The 17733-nt window shown below is 40.4% G+C and overlaps 1 protein-coding gene across 5 annotated transcripts in view; it reads right to left on the reverse strand.

Annotated features, from left to right (window-relative positions):
* LOC133558396 (calcium-activated potassium channel subunit alpha-1a-like) overlaps positions 1-17733 on the reverse strand; it is a 236139-nt gene that overhangs the window by 20230 nt on the left and 198176 nt on the right. For 3 of the 5 annotated variants that reach the window (XM_061909755.1, XM_061909756.1, XM_061909758.1), the window contains 5 exons: positions 13502-13625; positions 9095-9319; positions 7186-7378; positions 2754-2867; positions 2578-2667 (listed from right to left, as the gene is read on the reverse strand). In XM_061909755.1, the coding sequence (XP_061765739.1) occupies positions 2578-2667; positions 2754-2867; positions 7186-7378; positions 9095-9319; positions 13502-13625 (746 nt within the window). The remainder of the gene's footprint in view (positions 1-2577; positions 2668-2753; positions 2868-7185; positions 7379-9094; positions 9320-13501; positions 13626-17733) is intronic. The other 2 variants (XM_061909759.1, XM_061909757.1) reach the window with 1 other exon arrangement.

Below are 17733 nucleotides of genomic sequence, written 5' to 3' on the forward strand. Positions count from 1 at the left end.
ACCAAGAATAGACATTTGAAAGGCAATTTAAAATAAATAAAGAATAGTGAACAACAGGCTGAATAAGTGTACGTTATATGACGCATAAATAACCAACTGAGAAGGTGCCTGCTATGTTAACGTAACATATTATGGTAAGAGTCATTCAAATAACTATAACATACAGAACATGCTATATGTTTACCAAACAATCTGTCACTCCTAATCCATAAATCCGATTAAATCTTATACGTCTAGTCCCTTACGTGAATGAGCTAAATAATATTATTTGATATTTTATGGTAATGTGTTAATAATTTCACACATAAGTCGCTCCTGAGTATAAGTCGCACCGCCGGCCAAACTATGAAAAAAACTGCAACTTATAGTCCGAAAAATACGGTATATTAGCAAAGAAGTACTGGTCAGAAGAAGATGCCTTCATAACCAGCGTATTGTTAAAGTGATGTAATTGTTTACTTTTAAACGTGTTAACCTCTTTATGCACGTGAGACTATTAAAAATTCAAAATATACGATGTGGAAACCTTGCATTATGTCCTTTGTTATTAAAATGTTTACATTCTACAGCAGTGGTCACCAACCTTTTTGATATTTGGATATTTCAATATTTTTTTTTTTTTTTATCGTTGTGCTTCTTGCAGTTTTCCCAATTTTTGCTGGTGTTTGTTTTGTAATGTGCCAAGGACCAATGACAAAGGAGTCACGGGCCACAGATGGCCCTCGTGCCGCACTTTGGGCACCCCAACTGTTTCTGGACACTTTAGTCTTAATACCATAGTGTATTTGTTCATCCTATGGTCACATTTGGGACGCGAGTCAGCTTCATCATCACAATATCTGTTTTTAGCTTCTTTTTTTAATTTTTTTTTAATGAAAAATTATAATTTTGGCCCTCGCATACTTTGACTTTTCAGTGTACTGCCCTTGGCGGAAAACGTTTGGACACACCTGAACTAAAGTATCAAAACTATTGATATTTTGATTTTAGAATCGATATTACAGCATCAAGATCTGGTATCGGCGTTGTCAATATTTCAGTATCGATTAGCCCATCACTACCCAAAAGTGCCAAGGTAATAGTCATTGTACTTAATGCAATAAATACTGTATTAAGTATATACTATTTCAAAATACATTGGCTAAAATGCTAAAATGGCGACACGAGGGCCAAGGCAGTTTGAATGAATGAATAAATGAATGAATGGTTTAAGTACCTAGGAGTCTTGTTCACGAGTGAGGGAAGAGTGGATCGTGAGATCGACAGGCGGATCGGTGCGGCGTCTTCAGTAATGCGGACGTTGTACCGATCCGTTGTGGTGAAGAAGGAGCTGAGCCGGAAGGCAAAGCTCTCAATTTACCGGTCGATCTATGTTCCCATCCTCACCTATGGTCATGAGCTTTGGGTCATGACCGAAAGGATAAGATCACGGGTACAAGCGGCCGAAATGAGTTTCCTCCGCCGTGTGGCGGGGCTCTCCCTTAGAGATAGGGTGAGAAGCTCTGCCATCCGGGAGGAACTCAAAGTAAAGCCGCTGCTCCTCCACATCGAGAGGAGCCAGATGAGGTGGTTCGGGCATCTGGTCAGGATGCCACCCGAACGCCTCCCTAGGGAGGTGTTTAGGGCACGTCCAACCGGTAGGAGGCCACGGGGAAGACCCAGGACACGTTGGGAAGACTATGTCTCCCGGCTGGCCTGGGAACGCCTCGGGATCCCCCGGGAAGAGCTAGACGAAGTGGCTGGGGAGAGGGAAGTCTGGGTTTCCCTGCTTAGGCTGCTGCCCCCGCGACCCGACCTCGGATAAGCGGAAGATGATGGATGGATGGATGGATGAATGGTTTATTTTGAGCCATGCAAACAAAACAAAAGAATGACATAAAATACAAAATAAATATATTTATACATTATTTTTACACCTACATTGAAAACATCACATGTGACTAATCTGTTGTAGATGTGATGTAGTTTCTTACATCACGGCATGTAAATAGAAGAACTATTGAAATGGGTAAAGTAGCAAAAGTGCTAACATCTAGCATTATATGTATAAGCACCAGTGGTTAGGGGCTTTCATTGCTATTTAACTTGCAGCAATTGCTTCATGAGCACGTCAATAATAATGAAAATTTTAGTAACTACAATAAAATGAAAATTGTGTTTAAGAACGAGTGCTAAGGCAGTTTCTTGCATCTCGGCATATAACTAGAAGAACTATTGAAATGGGTAAAGTAGCAAAAGTGCTAACATCTAGCATTATATGTATAAGCACCAGTGGTTAGGGGCTTTCATTGCTATTCAACTTGCAGCAATTGCTTCACAGGCAAGGCAATAATAATGAAAATTTTAGTAACTACAATAAAATGAAAATTGAGTTTAAGAACCGATATCATTGACTTTGAAGTTGAGACATTTTATTACCCTGGCGGAGGTCCTCGCTATCCATTTGTTGGCTGGAAGCATGCGTGAGGTGTGTTTCAAGTGTTGCCATGCAAATGAAGGCAGCCAAAGGAAGTCAAACCAAGCAGATGTGGAGTACAGTAAGACTTGCACAGCGCTGCTCTTTTCCTCTTTTCTTACCGAGCTCCGTAATCATTTGTATGCTGGTCCCGCTGCTTTTATCCTGACTGAGTGAAATCACAGGCACTTTTTTGCCTGCCTTTGCTAACGCTGCCGGACAGGCAGGCGTTAAGGGAGAAACAATGGTTACGGGGGAGTGGAAAGGGCACACACAGCCAGCACCAAGTGAAGCCTACCTAGTTCCGTTATGATGGGAATGTTTGCCCCCGTGCTCACTGACGTCTGCCTCACCAGGCCGTGGACCGGACTGTTCTCCGGAGACGATCTGTCCATACCTGGCGGCGTGAAGCCTGGAATAAGAGTGCCACCAATCAGCAAAACGCGCTGATATTACACATGGTTGCAAATAAGTGAAGATTGAAACGTAAATGGACTTTGACGTGTAGCACATGAAATCATGCATGCAGTATGTTTTAAACATCGGCCATGTTTGGACATCCATCACTCGCTGCTGACTAAAGCAAACATGACGAATAACAACACTGGCATTTGTTTGTAGGTCAAAAGGCTTTCCTGAAATTATTCCACTCAGCGATTGAAGACTGGATGATCGAATTTGAAATGATTTGATGCTATTAAATTGCATCACGAGGCATAATTTAAATATTCGACCCTGTGATAGGCCGGTGGAAGCAGGTGTCAGTACCTCAACTTACTGGCTTAATTGGTTCTGTGACGTAGCTCCTAACTCAAAACACTGAATTTGTTGAAATAAATTTAAATAAATTTGATTAAAAAAAACGCTGGATGTTAACATCCATCCATCCATCCATTTTGCACCGCTTATTCCCTTTTGGGATCGCGGGGGGCGCTGGCGCCTATCTCAGCTACAATCGGGCGGAAGGCGGGGTACACCCTGGACAAGTCGCCACCTCATCACAGGGCCAACACAGATAGAAAGACAACATTCACACTCACATTCACACACTAGGGCCAATTTAGTGTTGCCAATCAACCAATCCCCAGGTGCATGTCTTTGGAAGTGTCACAAGATTTTTAAAAAGGAAATCTAACTTTTGTATAAGAAATATTGTAAAAGAGCAATAAGTTAACATGTGGTACAAACAACTACAATAGTTTAATGAATTGATGCAATAATAATGTACAGCATCTACCTTGGAGAGTGGATTTCTAGGGTATCTCCTTCCACCTGCTTTGCCGTCAAATATTTTCATGGATACATGTCTACCGTTTAGATCAGGGGTGTCAAACTAATTTAAGGAGAAAATTTACTCCCGAGTGGGCCGGACTGGTAAAATCACGGCACGATAACTTGAAAACAAAGACAACTTCAGATATCACAACAAAATTAGGCATTATAATGTGTTAATTCCACAACTGTATATATTGGTATCGGTTGATATCAGAATCGGTAATTAAGAGTTGGACAATATCGTAGTATCAGGTATCGGCAAAAAAGCCATTATCGCACATCTCTAGTCATTATTTATACTTTCTGAATAAATCATGTGATAATGTTCATCAGTCCACTCATTGGTGTTTATATTCAATCTATCAAGATAATAAAATATCAACATCAAATTACAGGATGTTATTTATGTTGTTTGCTAATTTCCCTCGACTGCTGCATTAACATTATGTGTTGTTGGTTTTTTTTCCATATGTAGCATCATCTACAACAGGGGTGTCCACACTTTTTCTGCAGGCGAGCTACTTTTCAATTGACCAACTCGAGGGGATCTACCTCATTTATATATATCATTTATATTTATTTATTTATGAAAGAGACATTTTTGTAAACAAGTTAATTGTGTTTAATGATAATACAAGCATGTGTAACACATATAGATGTCTTTCTTTCACGAAGACAAGAATATAAGTTGGTGTATTACCTGATTCTGATGACTTGCATTGATTGGAATCGGACAGTAATGATGATAACGCCCACATTTTCAAATGGAGGAGAAAAAAAAGTTGTCCTTTCTGTACAATACCACATGAAAGTGGTTGGTTTTTGGCATCTAATTCATCCAGCTTCCATACACTTTACAAGAAAAACATTGGCGGCAAATTCCGTAGCTTGCTTGATTGACATTCAGGGCACCCGAGGGTCTTGTGAGATGACGCTGGCTGCTGCCTGTTCATTATTATGAAAAAATGACAGAGAGGAAGGCGAGAAACACTTTTTATTTCAACAGACTTTCGCGCCGTCCCTTCCGTCAAAACTCTAAAGGCCGACTGCACATTTCCTATCTTCACAATAAAAGCCCTGCTTCATGCTGCCTGCGCTAACAAAATAAGAGTCTCGGAAAGCTGGCGTGCACAAGTGATGTGGACGCCAGCTTTCTGAGGGATCGCTTGTGCACGCCAGTTTTCCGAGACTCTGTATTTAGTTAGCGCAGGCAGCATGAAGCAGGGCTTTTATTGTGAAGATAGGAAATGTGCAGTCGGCCTTTAGAGTTTTGACGGAAGGTACGGCGCGAGAGTCTGTTGAAATAAAAAGTGTTTCTCGCCTTCCTCTCGGTCATATTTTCATAATAATGATCTTGCAGCAGCCAGCGTCATCTCACAAGACCCTCCGGTACCGTGAATGTCATTTAAGTGACGTCTTGGTGAAGATTGATGATCACTAATTTTAGGTCTATTTTTTTTAAAAGCCTGGCTGGAGATCGACTGACACACCCCCCGCGGTCGACTGGTAGCTCGCGATTGACGTAATGGGCACCCCTGGTCTACAACATGGTCGGATACCTTTACCACTCAAAGAGCCATTTTGACCCGTTTCACAAAATAAAGAAAACAATGGGAGCCACAAAACTCCTTTGAAGTTTAAAATGAAATAATACCGCATATAGAGTTGTTTTTTTTGCTTTGTGCTCTGTATAAGCCAGGGGTCTCAGACACGCGGCCCGCACCTTTATAAGAAAATGTAATGTTAGTGCGGCCCACGAGATTTATACGAATGCCGCTTGACAGACAGCATCACACTTGCCATCCCTCCTAATTTTTCCGGGAGACGTAGAATTTCAGAGCATGTATTCTCGCGAATGTCTGCTGGTGTTCACCCTGACAACAACAATGAGGATATACTATGATGGCAGAACCTTGAACGCCCTCTACAACCTGTGCTAACAGCTTGCCAGTCCAGTCACATGTTTGATTGTGGTCACTGCAGACACACGTAAGTCAAGGCATACTTGTTCAACAGCCACACAGGTTACACTGATGGTTGTGATATAAAGAACTTTAACACTCTTACTAATATGTGACACACTATGAACCCACACTAAACAAGAATGACAAACACATTTCGGGAGAACATCCGCACTGCAACAGAACATAAGAGCCAGTTCCAGCTCGTGGTGCCCAAGACCAGACTTAAGACCAGGGGAGACAGGGCCTTCTCTGTGGTCGGCCCTAAGCTCTGGAACACTCCATGTTCAAACTGCTTCCAGAGTGCAGTGTTTTAAGTCTCGTCTTAAGACCCACTTTTATTCTTTGGCTTTTAACACTACGTGAGTTGTGTGGTCCTCTGTCCTCTGTGTTTTTTATACATTCTGATTTCTATTTTACTGTTTTAATTGATTTTACCCTTTAAAATTGTTTTTAATCATATTTGTTTTTATATTGTTTTTTTTTTATATATACTGGCTTTATATTTATTTTTATTCAGTCATTGGTGGAGCATAATATTGTTTTTTTAATATTGTTTTTAACATGGCTGTGCAGCATTTTGGAAACGTAATTGTTGTTCAAATGTGCTATATAAATAAAGCGGATTGGATTGGATTGGATAAACACAACAGAAGAAATACCCAGAATCCCATGCCCCTAACTCTTCCGGGATGCTACATTATACACCCCCCCCCCCCCCGGTGCGTCGGTTGAGATAGGCGTGGACCGCGGGCCGTACGTTTGACATCCCTGGTTTAGATGTTATTTTAGCATTTTTACCTGACGTTAGACCCATTCTGCTTCAGTATGGTGGACTCTTTCGCTATAAACTAAAGCTAGCGGGTAAGACCTGATGTTTTGGGCAGATCTTATGAGATTCTAGTAAGTCAAAATGTTGTTTACAACTTAAAGAACATGGGGTGGCGACTTGTCCAGTGTGTACCCTGCCTTTCGCCCGAGTGCAGCTGAGATAGGCTCCAGCACCCCCTTTTAACCCCAAGAGGGACAAGCGGTAGAACAATGGATGGATGGATGGAACTTAAAGCACAACAATTAACTGATAGACAGTCCTCATTTCAAAGCGCTCTTAAGCTGAGGTCCCACTCTATGGGGTGTTTAACCTTAATAATGATTTGGAGTGCATGAGAAAGCACACTGCTCAGTCAGCATTAATACTGCTGATGAGTTCACTTTAAGCACATGTACAGACCACGGAAGTCCATGCAAAGGTGGATAAATCTGCTTATTATACCATCCATGATATGCAGCTACTGCCATCTTGTGGCGATGATAAAAACTCCACGTAACTTTTCGAGATCACATTCCTAGCGACCCTGCAGCTAATTGGAGCGTCTCCGGTCATTTACGCATCCTGGTTCACATCATGTATCACATCATAGGTCATGAGACGGCGGTCATTCAAAGCGATTGTCGGCGACATCGCCGCACGCGAAGCGAGGGTCGCCGGCTTACCCTGGGAGTTGGCCTGCAAGACGCCGATGCTGTCGTCAAACAGCATGGACTTGATGTTGAGCGACGCCAAGATGCACTCTTTGTCCTGCAGTGACGCGTCGTCGATATTGTTCTGATTGGCTGACAGGATGACACACATGTCGCAGAGGTTGATGTTGACAGCCCTCAGATCTGCTCGGCTCAGCGGCGTGCCCTTTGAGGAGAGGGGGAGGGGCCACGTTAGCGCACCCATCCTGGAATCATCTCTCCTTTTTATGACATTTATTCATGCATGAGTGCAATATTTCTATTGCATGGAAAGTAACACTAGTTGAGGTGATTAAAGGCCGACTGAAACCCACTACTAGCCACCACGCAGTCTGATAGTTTATATATCAATGATGAAATATTAACATTGCAACACATGTCAATACGGCCGAGTTAGTTTACTAAATTAGAATTTTAAATTTCCCGCGGAGTTTCTTGTTGAAAACGTAGCGGAATGATGACGCGTGTTTGTGACATTATTGGTTGGAGCGGACATATTAGCCCAGCACCACTGACGGCTAAAAGTCGTCTCTTTACATCGCGCAATTACACAGTATTCTGGACATCTGTGTTGCTGAATCTTTTGCAATTTGTTCAAATAATAATGGGGACGTCAAAGAAGAATGCTGTTGGTGGAAAGCGTTGGATTGCAGTTGCCTTTAGCACCGAAACACAGCCGGTGTTTCTTTGTTGTGAAGCTTTAACACAGAGCGGTCAAGCGAACATGTTTCTCTACGTCAACCAGCAAGTTTTTGGATGGGAAAATTGAGGTATTAAGTCGGCTCTTACCGGAGACTTGAGTGGAATATGCGACCTCATCCCGCAGCTCAAAAAGGCAGCTGTGATTTTGGCTCTGTCACGCCAAATTTCTTCCCCCCCTACAAACCCCCCCCCCCCCCCCCCCCCCCCCCCATTTACTTCCGGGGTCATGATTAATACAGACGTTTTGTTAACGCTATATTATGAAAATATAACGCTATATTATGAAAATATAACGCTATATTATGAAAATATAACGCTATATTTTGAAAATACAGACGTTTTGTTAACACTATATTATGAAAAAAAATTAAACAATTTACAAACACAAGCTATGGCATGACACATTTACTTCCGGGGTCACGTTTCCTCTTATGTCATCCCATAGCTTGTGTTTGTAAATTGTTAAAAAATGTTTTATAATATAGCGTTAACAAAACGTCTGTATTAATCATGACCCCAGAAGTAAATGGGGGGGAAGGTTTTTGTAGGGAGAAGAAATTTGGCGTGACAGCTCCTCGGCTTCTCTGAGAGATACTGGCGTTCACCGCAGCCATCCGACTTTCAGGTATGACTATAATCTCACTAAAATACTAGTAACACAATAAGCAGATAAGGGATTTTCCAGAATTATCCTAGTAAATGTGTCTTAATTCCTTTTGAAACTTTCCCACTGCCGCCGCCTGGAGCCGTCCACTTTTCTTTTTCTTTTTTTAATTATTGCTTTACTCTAACTTTCCTCATCCATGAATCTTTCATCCTTGCTCAAATTAATGGAGAAATCATCGCTTTCTCGGTCCGAATTGCTCGTACTCCTGGTGGCTCACATTATAAACAATGTTCAGATGTGAGGAGCTCCACAACCAGTGACATCACGCGCACATCGTCTGCTACTTCCGGTACAGGCAAGGCTTTTTTTATTAGCGACCAAAAGTTGCAAACTTTATCGTGGATGTTCTCTACTAAATCCTTTCAGCAAAAATATGGTTATATCGCGAAATGATCAAGTATGACACATAGAATGGACCTGCTATCGCCGTTTAAATAAGAACATCTTATTTCAGTAGGACTTAAAGGTGATTAAGACAATAGTACACCTAATCAGTCACTAGGGGGCACTCACAGGTAGGATGGAGACTTTGGGGAAGTTGTGGAGCGTCTCCCACTCGCGCTTGAAGTACTCCAGCGAGCCCACGAAGACGATGTGCTTGAGCTCGTGGTAGTGGAAGTTGCTGGCCCGCAGCGGCATCACAAAGTTGCGCAGGCCGATCAGCGCCGATTTGGCATCGCCGAAGATGCACACCACCACGTGGCCGCTCAGCACCGTCATGGCCGCCTCGCTCCGAGTCTGGACGGAAAGAGGGAGGGAGTATGCGACAAGCGTTTTTGCAGTTGTGTCTTTAAAAGTATGGCTCCGGTCATCTAGAACAGGGGTGCCCATTACGTCGATCGAGAGTCACCGGTCGATCGTGTAGGTTGTGTCAGTCGATCGCAAACCAAGCATTGAAAAAAATACATCTAAAAATTTGTGATCATCAATCTTTACTATGACGTCACTTGATTGACATTCACGGCACCCGAGGGTCTTCTGAGATGTCGCAGGCTGCTGTCAGATCATTATTAAAAAAACATGACCGAGAGGAGGGCGAGAAACACTTTTTATTTCAACACTCTCGCGCCGTACCTGCTGTCAAAACCTTTAAGACAAACTGCACAGTTCTCCCGTCCTAAGGCAAAACCCAGTAACCCAATTCTGGTCAAAACTGAGCTGATAATTTTGGAGTTACCAGTAAGCTGCTTACTTACGGAACAAATTACAATATCGCATACACTAATGTAAAGCATATCACCTAGTAACTCCAAAATTATTATCAGCTCAGTTTTGACCAAAATTGAGTTACTGTGTTTTGCCTTTGGACGGGAGAGTTGCTGTTTTCACAATAAAAGCCCTGCTTCATCCTGCCTGCGCTAACAAAAAAAAAAAAAGAGTCTCAGAAAGCTAGCAAGCTACGGAGTTTGCCGCCAATGTATTTCTTGCAAAATGTATAAAAAGGAGTATGGAAGCTGGACAAATAAGACGCCAAAAACTAACCCCTTTCATGTGATATTGGACAGAAAGGAGGACTTTTTTTTCTCCTCCATTCGAAAATGTGGAAGTTATCAACACTACTATCTGATTCCAAATAAATGCAAGTCATCAGAATCAGGTGATACACCAACTTATATTCTTGTCTTTAATGAAACAAATGAATCTATATGTGTTAAATATGCTTGTGTTATCATTAAACACATTAAACGTGTTAACAAAAACGTCTCTTTCATAAATAATTAAATATAAACTATATATACCAGGGGTCACCAACGCGGTGCCCGTGGGCACCAGGTAGCCCGTAAGGACCAGATGAGTAGCCCACTGGCCTGTTCTAAAAATAGCTCAAATAGCAGCACTTACCAGTGAGCTGCCTCTATTTTTAAAATTGTATTTATTTACTAGCAAGCTGGTTTTGCTTTGCTCGACATTTTTAATTCTGAGAGACAAAACTCAAATAGAATTTGAAAATCCAAGAAAATATTTTAAAGACTTGGTCTTCACTTGTTTAAATAAATTAATTTATTTTTTTTACTTTGCTTTTTAGAACTTTCAGAAAGACAATTTCAGAGAAAAAATACAACCGTAAAAATTATTTTAGGATTTTTAAACACATACATTTTTACTTTTTAAATTCCTTCCTCTTCTTTCCTGACGATTTAAATCAATGTTCAAGTATTTATTTATTTTTTATTGTAAAGAATAATAAATACATTTTAATTTAATTCTTCATTTTAGCTTCTGTTTTTTCGACAAAGAATATTTGTGAAATATTTCTTCAAATTTATGATTAAAATTCCCCAAAAAATATTCTGGCAAATCTAGAAAATCCGTAGAATCAAATTTAAATCTTATTTCAAAGTATTTTGAATTTCTTTTAAAATTTTTGTTCTGTAAAATCTAGAAAAAAATAATGATTTGTCTTTGTTAGAAATATAGCTTGGTCCAATTTGTTATATATTCTAACAAAGTGCAGATTGGATTTTAACCTATTTAAAACATGTCATCAAAAATGTATAATTATTGTGAAAAATCAGTAAAATGATTCGTGTTCCCACAAAGATAAATATCACTATTATTAATAATAACATAGAGCTAAAGGTAAATTGAGCAAATTGGCTATTTCTGGCAATTTATTTAAGTGTGTATCAAACTGGTAGCCCTTCGCATTTATCAGTACCCAAGAAGTAGCTCTTGGTTTGAAAAAGGTTGGTGACCCCTGATATATATTCCTTCGACTTGGTCAATTGAAAAGTAAGTCGTCTTCAGAAAAAGTGTGTGATCTAGAAGATCTTTGACCAGTGTTTGCAGTAGAGCATCTACATTGACACCACTTTTTTTTTTGACTGCACTTACTCCGCTCAAAATGCATATTTCAAGTAGTTGCTTCACATAAACATTTTTATATCGTAAGTGGGGGGAAAAAAAAGGAACGGCATTGATAATACTAAAGGCCACCAAAACGCATCAATTTAATGTGTTGTAATCAGCCCCTTAAGTCCTCTAGTAGCTGAAAAAATGTATAAAATAATGTTACTGATTGGACAATATGACTAATATATTTTATTTCTGTCCAAAATGTGGACACAAACTCACGTACGACGGAGGATTCTCGTCTGTGCATCGCCTGATCCCGCAGTCATGGGTGAAACTGTCAAGTTTGCACGTCCTTCTCAATACGACGCTAAATAGTGATGAGTGTTGATGAATCTCAGTGCACAAGGTAAATAATTATAGTTGCACTTTGTCATCTCAATATTGGGCGCGTTTTGATGATCAGCATATATTTTGCATATTAATGAAGACAGACGCAAAATGAATTGCACGTCTTATTCTGCTCACTTAGAGGCTTTCCACTTTAACAGATCAGCTTTGCGTGTACTATCACGTTTGCAAATCCTTTAGTAAATAAGGCCCATAACGTTTATAGAACATTAGTTTTTTTGTCATAGTTTTTTGCTCATTTGTTGTGTTTTGTTTACTTTTTCAATTAGTTCCGGAGCGCATGGCAGTTTTGAATTGGTTTCACTGCACTGCTGTCCTTGGAAATATCAACAGTTTGTTTACCTTTTCATACAAACTTTGGACATATTTGGAATATAAAAACATGACTATTGAACATATTGGATTGAACTGTAGTTGTCACTGTCTTTTTTATTGTTAATACTGTATGTGAATATTTAAAGTAGACATCTTTACATAACTTGTCAAACAAACGCTGCTGATCCGCTTGAGATGGTTTCCTGTGGACGGGACTCTCGCTGCTGTCTTGGATCCGCTTGAACTGAACTCTCGCGGCTGAGTTGGAGCCACTATGGATTGAACTTTCACAGTATCATGTTAGACCCGCTCGACATCCATTGCTTTCGGTCCCCTAGAGGGGGGGGGTTGCCCACATCTGAGGTCCTCTCCAAGGTTTCTCATAGTCAGCATTGTCACTGGCGTCCCACTGGATGTGAATTCTCCCTGCCCACTGGGTGTGAGTTTTCCTTGCCCTTTTTGTGGGTTCTTCCGAGGATGTTGTAGTCGTAATGATTTGTGCAGTCCTTTGAGACATTTGTGATTTGGGGCTATATAAATAAACATTGACTGATTGATTGATTGAAACATGAAGACAATTGTTTTTATATCCAGTTAATAATGAACTCAAACTGCATTTTTGTTGGTTGTTTTTTGTGCACAAACTTACGCTCCCATAGCCAAATATACTGATAAAGTAAACCCTTGTTTATCGATGTTAATTGGTTTCGTAATAAATTACTTTCCATGAAGACAGAATTCTTAATTATACATTGAATATTTTGATAGAGCATAAAATAAACACAATACTCACTAGGCTGCAGTCAGCATAACAGTATGGAAGGTGGTATTTCTGCCTCATTCTAAAACTAAAGTGTGAGTAAAGAATGCACTACCGACCCGATAAGTGGTTGTTTGAGCACACTGCAGCTAGTCCTGCATAGTCCCACTCCTTAATGCTTCAGTCACACGCAGGATTCCCACAAGAATGAGGCAAAAATTCAACATTAACTACTGTATTACCCCCAAAAGTTTGTTTAGGGCCACACAAGTTTATGGCCTTGTCTCTAAATTAACATTTTTGCAGCAGATTCCTAAAAAAACTAAAGCACTCCTGTCACATAAAGGATCTTTGACTAACTTAATTTGCAGTATGCCCTTAAAAAGCGCTGCTGTCAGAGAGAGGATCTTTTTTATGCCACATGTCTTCTGAAAGAAGTGGTCTGTATTAGTAGAAGACATGTCATGGCGTCCGTGTAGCAAATGACATGTCAAAGCGCTCATTACGGAGAGTTGAAGCACCCTGTCACCCTCCCCTGCTGCTTGGGGACGCGCCGTTTGGGTGTGTGTGTGTGTGTGTGTGTGTGTGTGTGTGTGTGTGTGTGTGTGTCAAATGAGGCGAGCGTTAGGACCTCCACCCACCAGGACCACCTTCTCGATGTCTTTAGAGATGCACCAGTGGAACATCCCCGTGGAGTCGTACTTCTTCACGTTCTCGTCCATGCTCTCCATCTGCTCGCCGCCGGGGATGAGGAGAGGGTCGTGTCTGAGCGAAGGCAAGAGCAAGAAAACGATGTAACACGTCTTTAGTCCTCCCACTCCTGTCGGAGGACATCCACACAAATGAAACGTCGTGTGACATTTGGGACGCAATTACGCACTTTTTTTTTTTTTAGCGGCGCACATCTTTTGACGTAGCGGCGTAAAAGCTTTAACAGGCCAGACTGTAAATATTTTAGCAATTTGCCCAATCGTGTTTGCGTCCCAAACTGAAAGCCCATGAATGTTTAAACGTCAGCGCACAGCTGATGTCGCCGCCATTTTAAATGCTGTGAAACACCTCGAATCAAACACCAATGAGGTCGTGTCATTTTCAAAACTATCATACCTGAAATGTTAGTGAAAACTCATAGGGGTGTGGGGAAAAAATCGATTCAAATTTGAATCGCGATTCTCACGTTGTGCGATTCAGAATAGATTCTCTTTTTTTTTATTTTATTGATTTTTTGGGATTTTTTAAATTTATGTATTTTTAATTAATCCAACAAACCAATACACATCAATACCATAACAATGCAATCCAATTCTAAAACCAAACCTGACCCAGCAACACTCAGAACTGCAATAAACAGAGCAATTGAGAGGAGACACAAACACGACACAGAACAAACCAAAAGTAGTGAAACAAAAATGATTATCAACAACAGTATCAATATTAGTTATCATTTCAGCATAGCAGTGATTAAAAATCCCTCATTGACATTATCATTAGACATTTATAAAAATAAAATAATACTCTGGAATGCCCTTCCGGTAACAGTTCGAGATGCCACCTCAGTAGAAGCATTTAAGTCTCACCTTAAAACTCTAGCCTTTAAATAGACTCCCTTTTTAGACCAGTTGATCTGCCGTTTCTTTTCTTTTTCTTCTATGTCCCACTCTCCCTTGTGGAGGGGGTCCGGTCCGATCCGGTGGCCATGTACTGCTTGCCTGTGTATCGGCTGGGGACATCTCTGCGCTGCTGATCCGCCTCCGCTTGGGATGGTTTCCTGCTGGCTCCGCTGTGAACGGGACTCTCGCTGCTGTGTTGGATCCGCTTTGGACTGGACTCTCGCGACTATGTTGGATCCATTGTGGATTGAACTTTCACAGTATCATGTTGGACCCGCTCGACATCCATTGCTTTCCTCCTCTCCAAGGTTCTCATAGTCATCATTGTCACCGACGACCCACTGGGTGTGAGTTTTCCTTGCCCTTATGTGGGCCTACCGAGGATGTCGTAGTGGTTTGTGCAGCCCTTTGAGACACTAGTGATTTAGGGCTATATAAGTAAACATTGATTGATTGATTGAATAAAAGAACAATAGTGTCACAGTGGCTTACACTTGCATCGCATCTCATAAGCTTGACAACACACTGTGTCCAATATTTTCACAAAGATAAAATAAGTCATATTTTTGGCTCGTTTAATAGTTAAAACAAATTTACATTATTGCAATTAGTTGATAAAACTTTGTCCTTTACAATTCTAAAAGCTTTTTACAAAAATCTACTACTCTGCCAGCATGTCAGCAGACTGGGGTAGATCCTGCTGAAATCCTATGTATTGAATGAATACAGAATCCTTTTGAATCGGGAAAAAATTCGTTTTTTGAATCAAAAAACGTGTTTAATTGAAAAAAAATCTATTTTAAATCGAATCGTGACCCCAAGAATCGACATTGAATCAAATATTGGGACACCCAAAGATTCGCTGCCCTAATATATCACATGTAATACTTTTTCTTTGGCCTTTTTGTGCCACTTCTTCCAAAAGAAGAACGAATATCAACGTTGCTGTTAAACGCACGTAGAAAGAGAAGATTATACACCAAAGGTACGCCTCAGCATAAGCAGACTTTAACCAATTCGTGTCAAAAGTGTTAACTTCTTTTTACACTTGTTGTTGGGGGTGTGGTTAAGAGGGGAGGAGTATATTTACAGCTATCCATCCATCCATTTTCTAACACTTATTCCCTTTAGGGTCGCTGGTGCCTATCTCAGCTACAATCGGGCGGAAGGAGGTGTACACCCTGGACAAGTCCCCACCTCATCGCAGTATGTGTAGAAATCTTTATTTATAATTGAATCACTTGTATATTTTACAACACGTTTTTAGTTATTTTTCTACCTTTTTTTCCAAATAGTTCAAAAAAGACCATTACAAATGAGCAATATTTTGCACTGTTATACAATTTAATAAATCAGAAACTGATGACATAGTGCTGTATTTTACTTCTTTATCTCTTTTTTTCAACCAATAGTGCTTTGCTCTGATTAGGGGGTACTTGAATTAAAAAAAAATTTCACAGGGGGGACATCACTGAAAAAAGGTTGAGAACCACTGCTCTAAAAGCTGTAGGTTATTGTCACATACGCATGTTCAGTAGATGGCAGTATTGTCTTGTTTAAGAGTGTCACAACATAGCTGTTTACGGCAGAAGAACTGCTTTACGGCAGACGAAAACGTGACTGCTGTTGTTGTGTGTTGTTACCGCGCTGGGAGGATGTTAATGAGACTGCCTAACAATAAACCCACATAAGAAACCAAGAACTCGCCCTCGATCATTCTACAGTTATAACGTCATTGGGCAGACACTCTGTTTATATTGTGGGAAAGCGGACGGGAAAACAGGCTGTCGACACGACACCCGGGTCCGCGTGGAGCTGGAGGGGGTGTGGCCTCCAGCTCCGCCTGAATTTCGGGAGATTTTCAGGAGAAAATTTGTCCCGGGAGGTTTTCCGGAGAAGCGCTGAATTTCGGGAGTCTCCCGGAAAATCCAGGAGGCTTGGCAAGTATGGCTTATTTTTACACTTGAAAGACCACTGAGAGTGTTCAAATCCGAACCCGGATTTCCATTGGATGCGTAACGGCCATCCGCTAACCTCGACCACTGTTCCGTTAGATAAGGGCAATTGTAGTAAAGCAAGCCACAAACACGTTCTGTCCTTCCAGAGGAGCCGAAGCAAATAAACTCGGTTAAGCCATTCCAGATACGGAGGGGCAGCTGAGCGTCTCGAGCATTGCCGTCCATCAATACCCACAAGTGGGTCTGTGACGTGACTCCACTCAGCAGTTTTGCCTTGAAAACACAACAACTTTATTTCCCCTATTTGTAGCAAGCAACGACACAACAGTAACAACATCCCCGGGGAGCACGCACTCACTCACACACTCACAACACACTCTTGTATTTGTTACCTTCTTGGGACCGCCGAAAAATGCCTAGCTCTTCAGTACCACTCTGTTTAGATATATAAAGATTTGTATGTACAACATTAATAATATATACAGTCAGAGGTGGGTAGAGTAGCCAGAAATTGTACTCAAGTAAAAGTAAGAAGTAGTCACCCAAATATTTACTTGAGTAAAAGTAAAAAGTATGTTGTGAAAAAACTACTCAAGTACTGAGTAACTGATGAGTAACCTGATTGTTTAATGATTACGGCAACAAATAATGCACAAAAACATAAAAATAGCAATGAGCAAATTCACAGCCAGGAATATCTCTTAAGCAACTAAAACAATATTATATATTAAATAATAATACATTAAAATAAAATAAAAATTAAGGCAAATTGAGCCACAATAACTTAACAGCACCATAGGCTCAGTAGGCATTCATTGATTGATTGATTGAAACTTGTATTAGTAGATTGCACAGTACAGTACATATTCTGCACAATTGACCACTAAATGGTAACACCCCAATAAGTTTTTCAACGTTTATCAATTACTTAATAAATGACCAAGTTGAGGTGATCTACCTCATATATACATACACACATATATATATATACATATATATACATACCTTTATATATACAGTATGTAATTTATATGTATTTATTTTGCCGTTTTTGTTCCCATATTAAAGGTGTTTTAATGAATATACATGCATGTTTAACACATAGATTCCTATCTTTAATGAAGACAACAATATAAGTTGGTGTATTACCTGACTGTAGTGCTGATAACGTCCCGGTTTTCAAATGGAGGAGAAAAAAAGTTCCTCCTTCCTGTCTAATACCACATGAAAGTTGTTGGTTTTTGGCATCTTATTTGTCCAGCTTCCATATTAGTTTTTATACACTTTACAAGAAATACATTGGCG

This window comes from Nerophis ophidion, linkage group LG08, assembly GCF_033978795.1.
Source record: "Nerophis ophidion isolate RoL-2023_Sa linkage group LG08, RoL_Noph_v1.0, whole genome shotgun sequence".
NCBI lineage: Eukaryota > Metazoa > Chordata > Actinopteri > Syngnathiformes > Syngnathidae > Nerophis > Nerophis ophidion.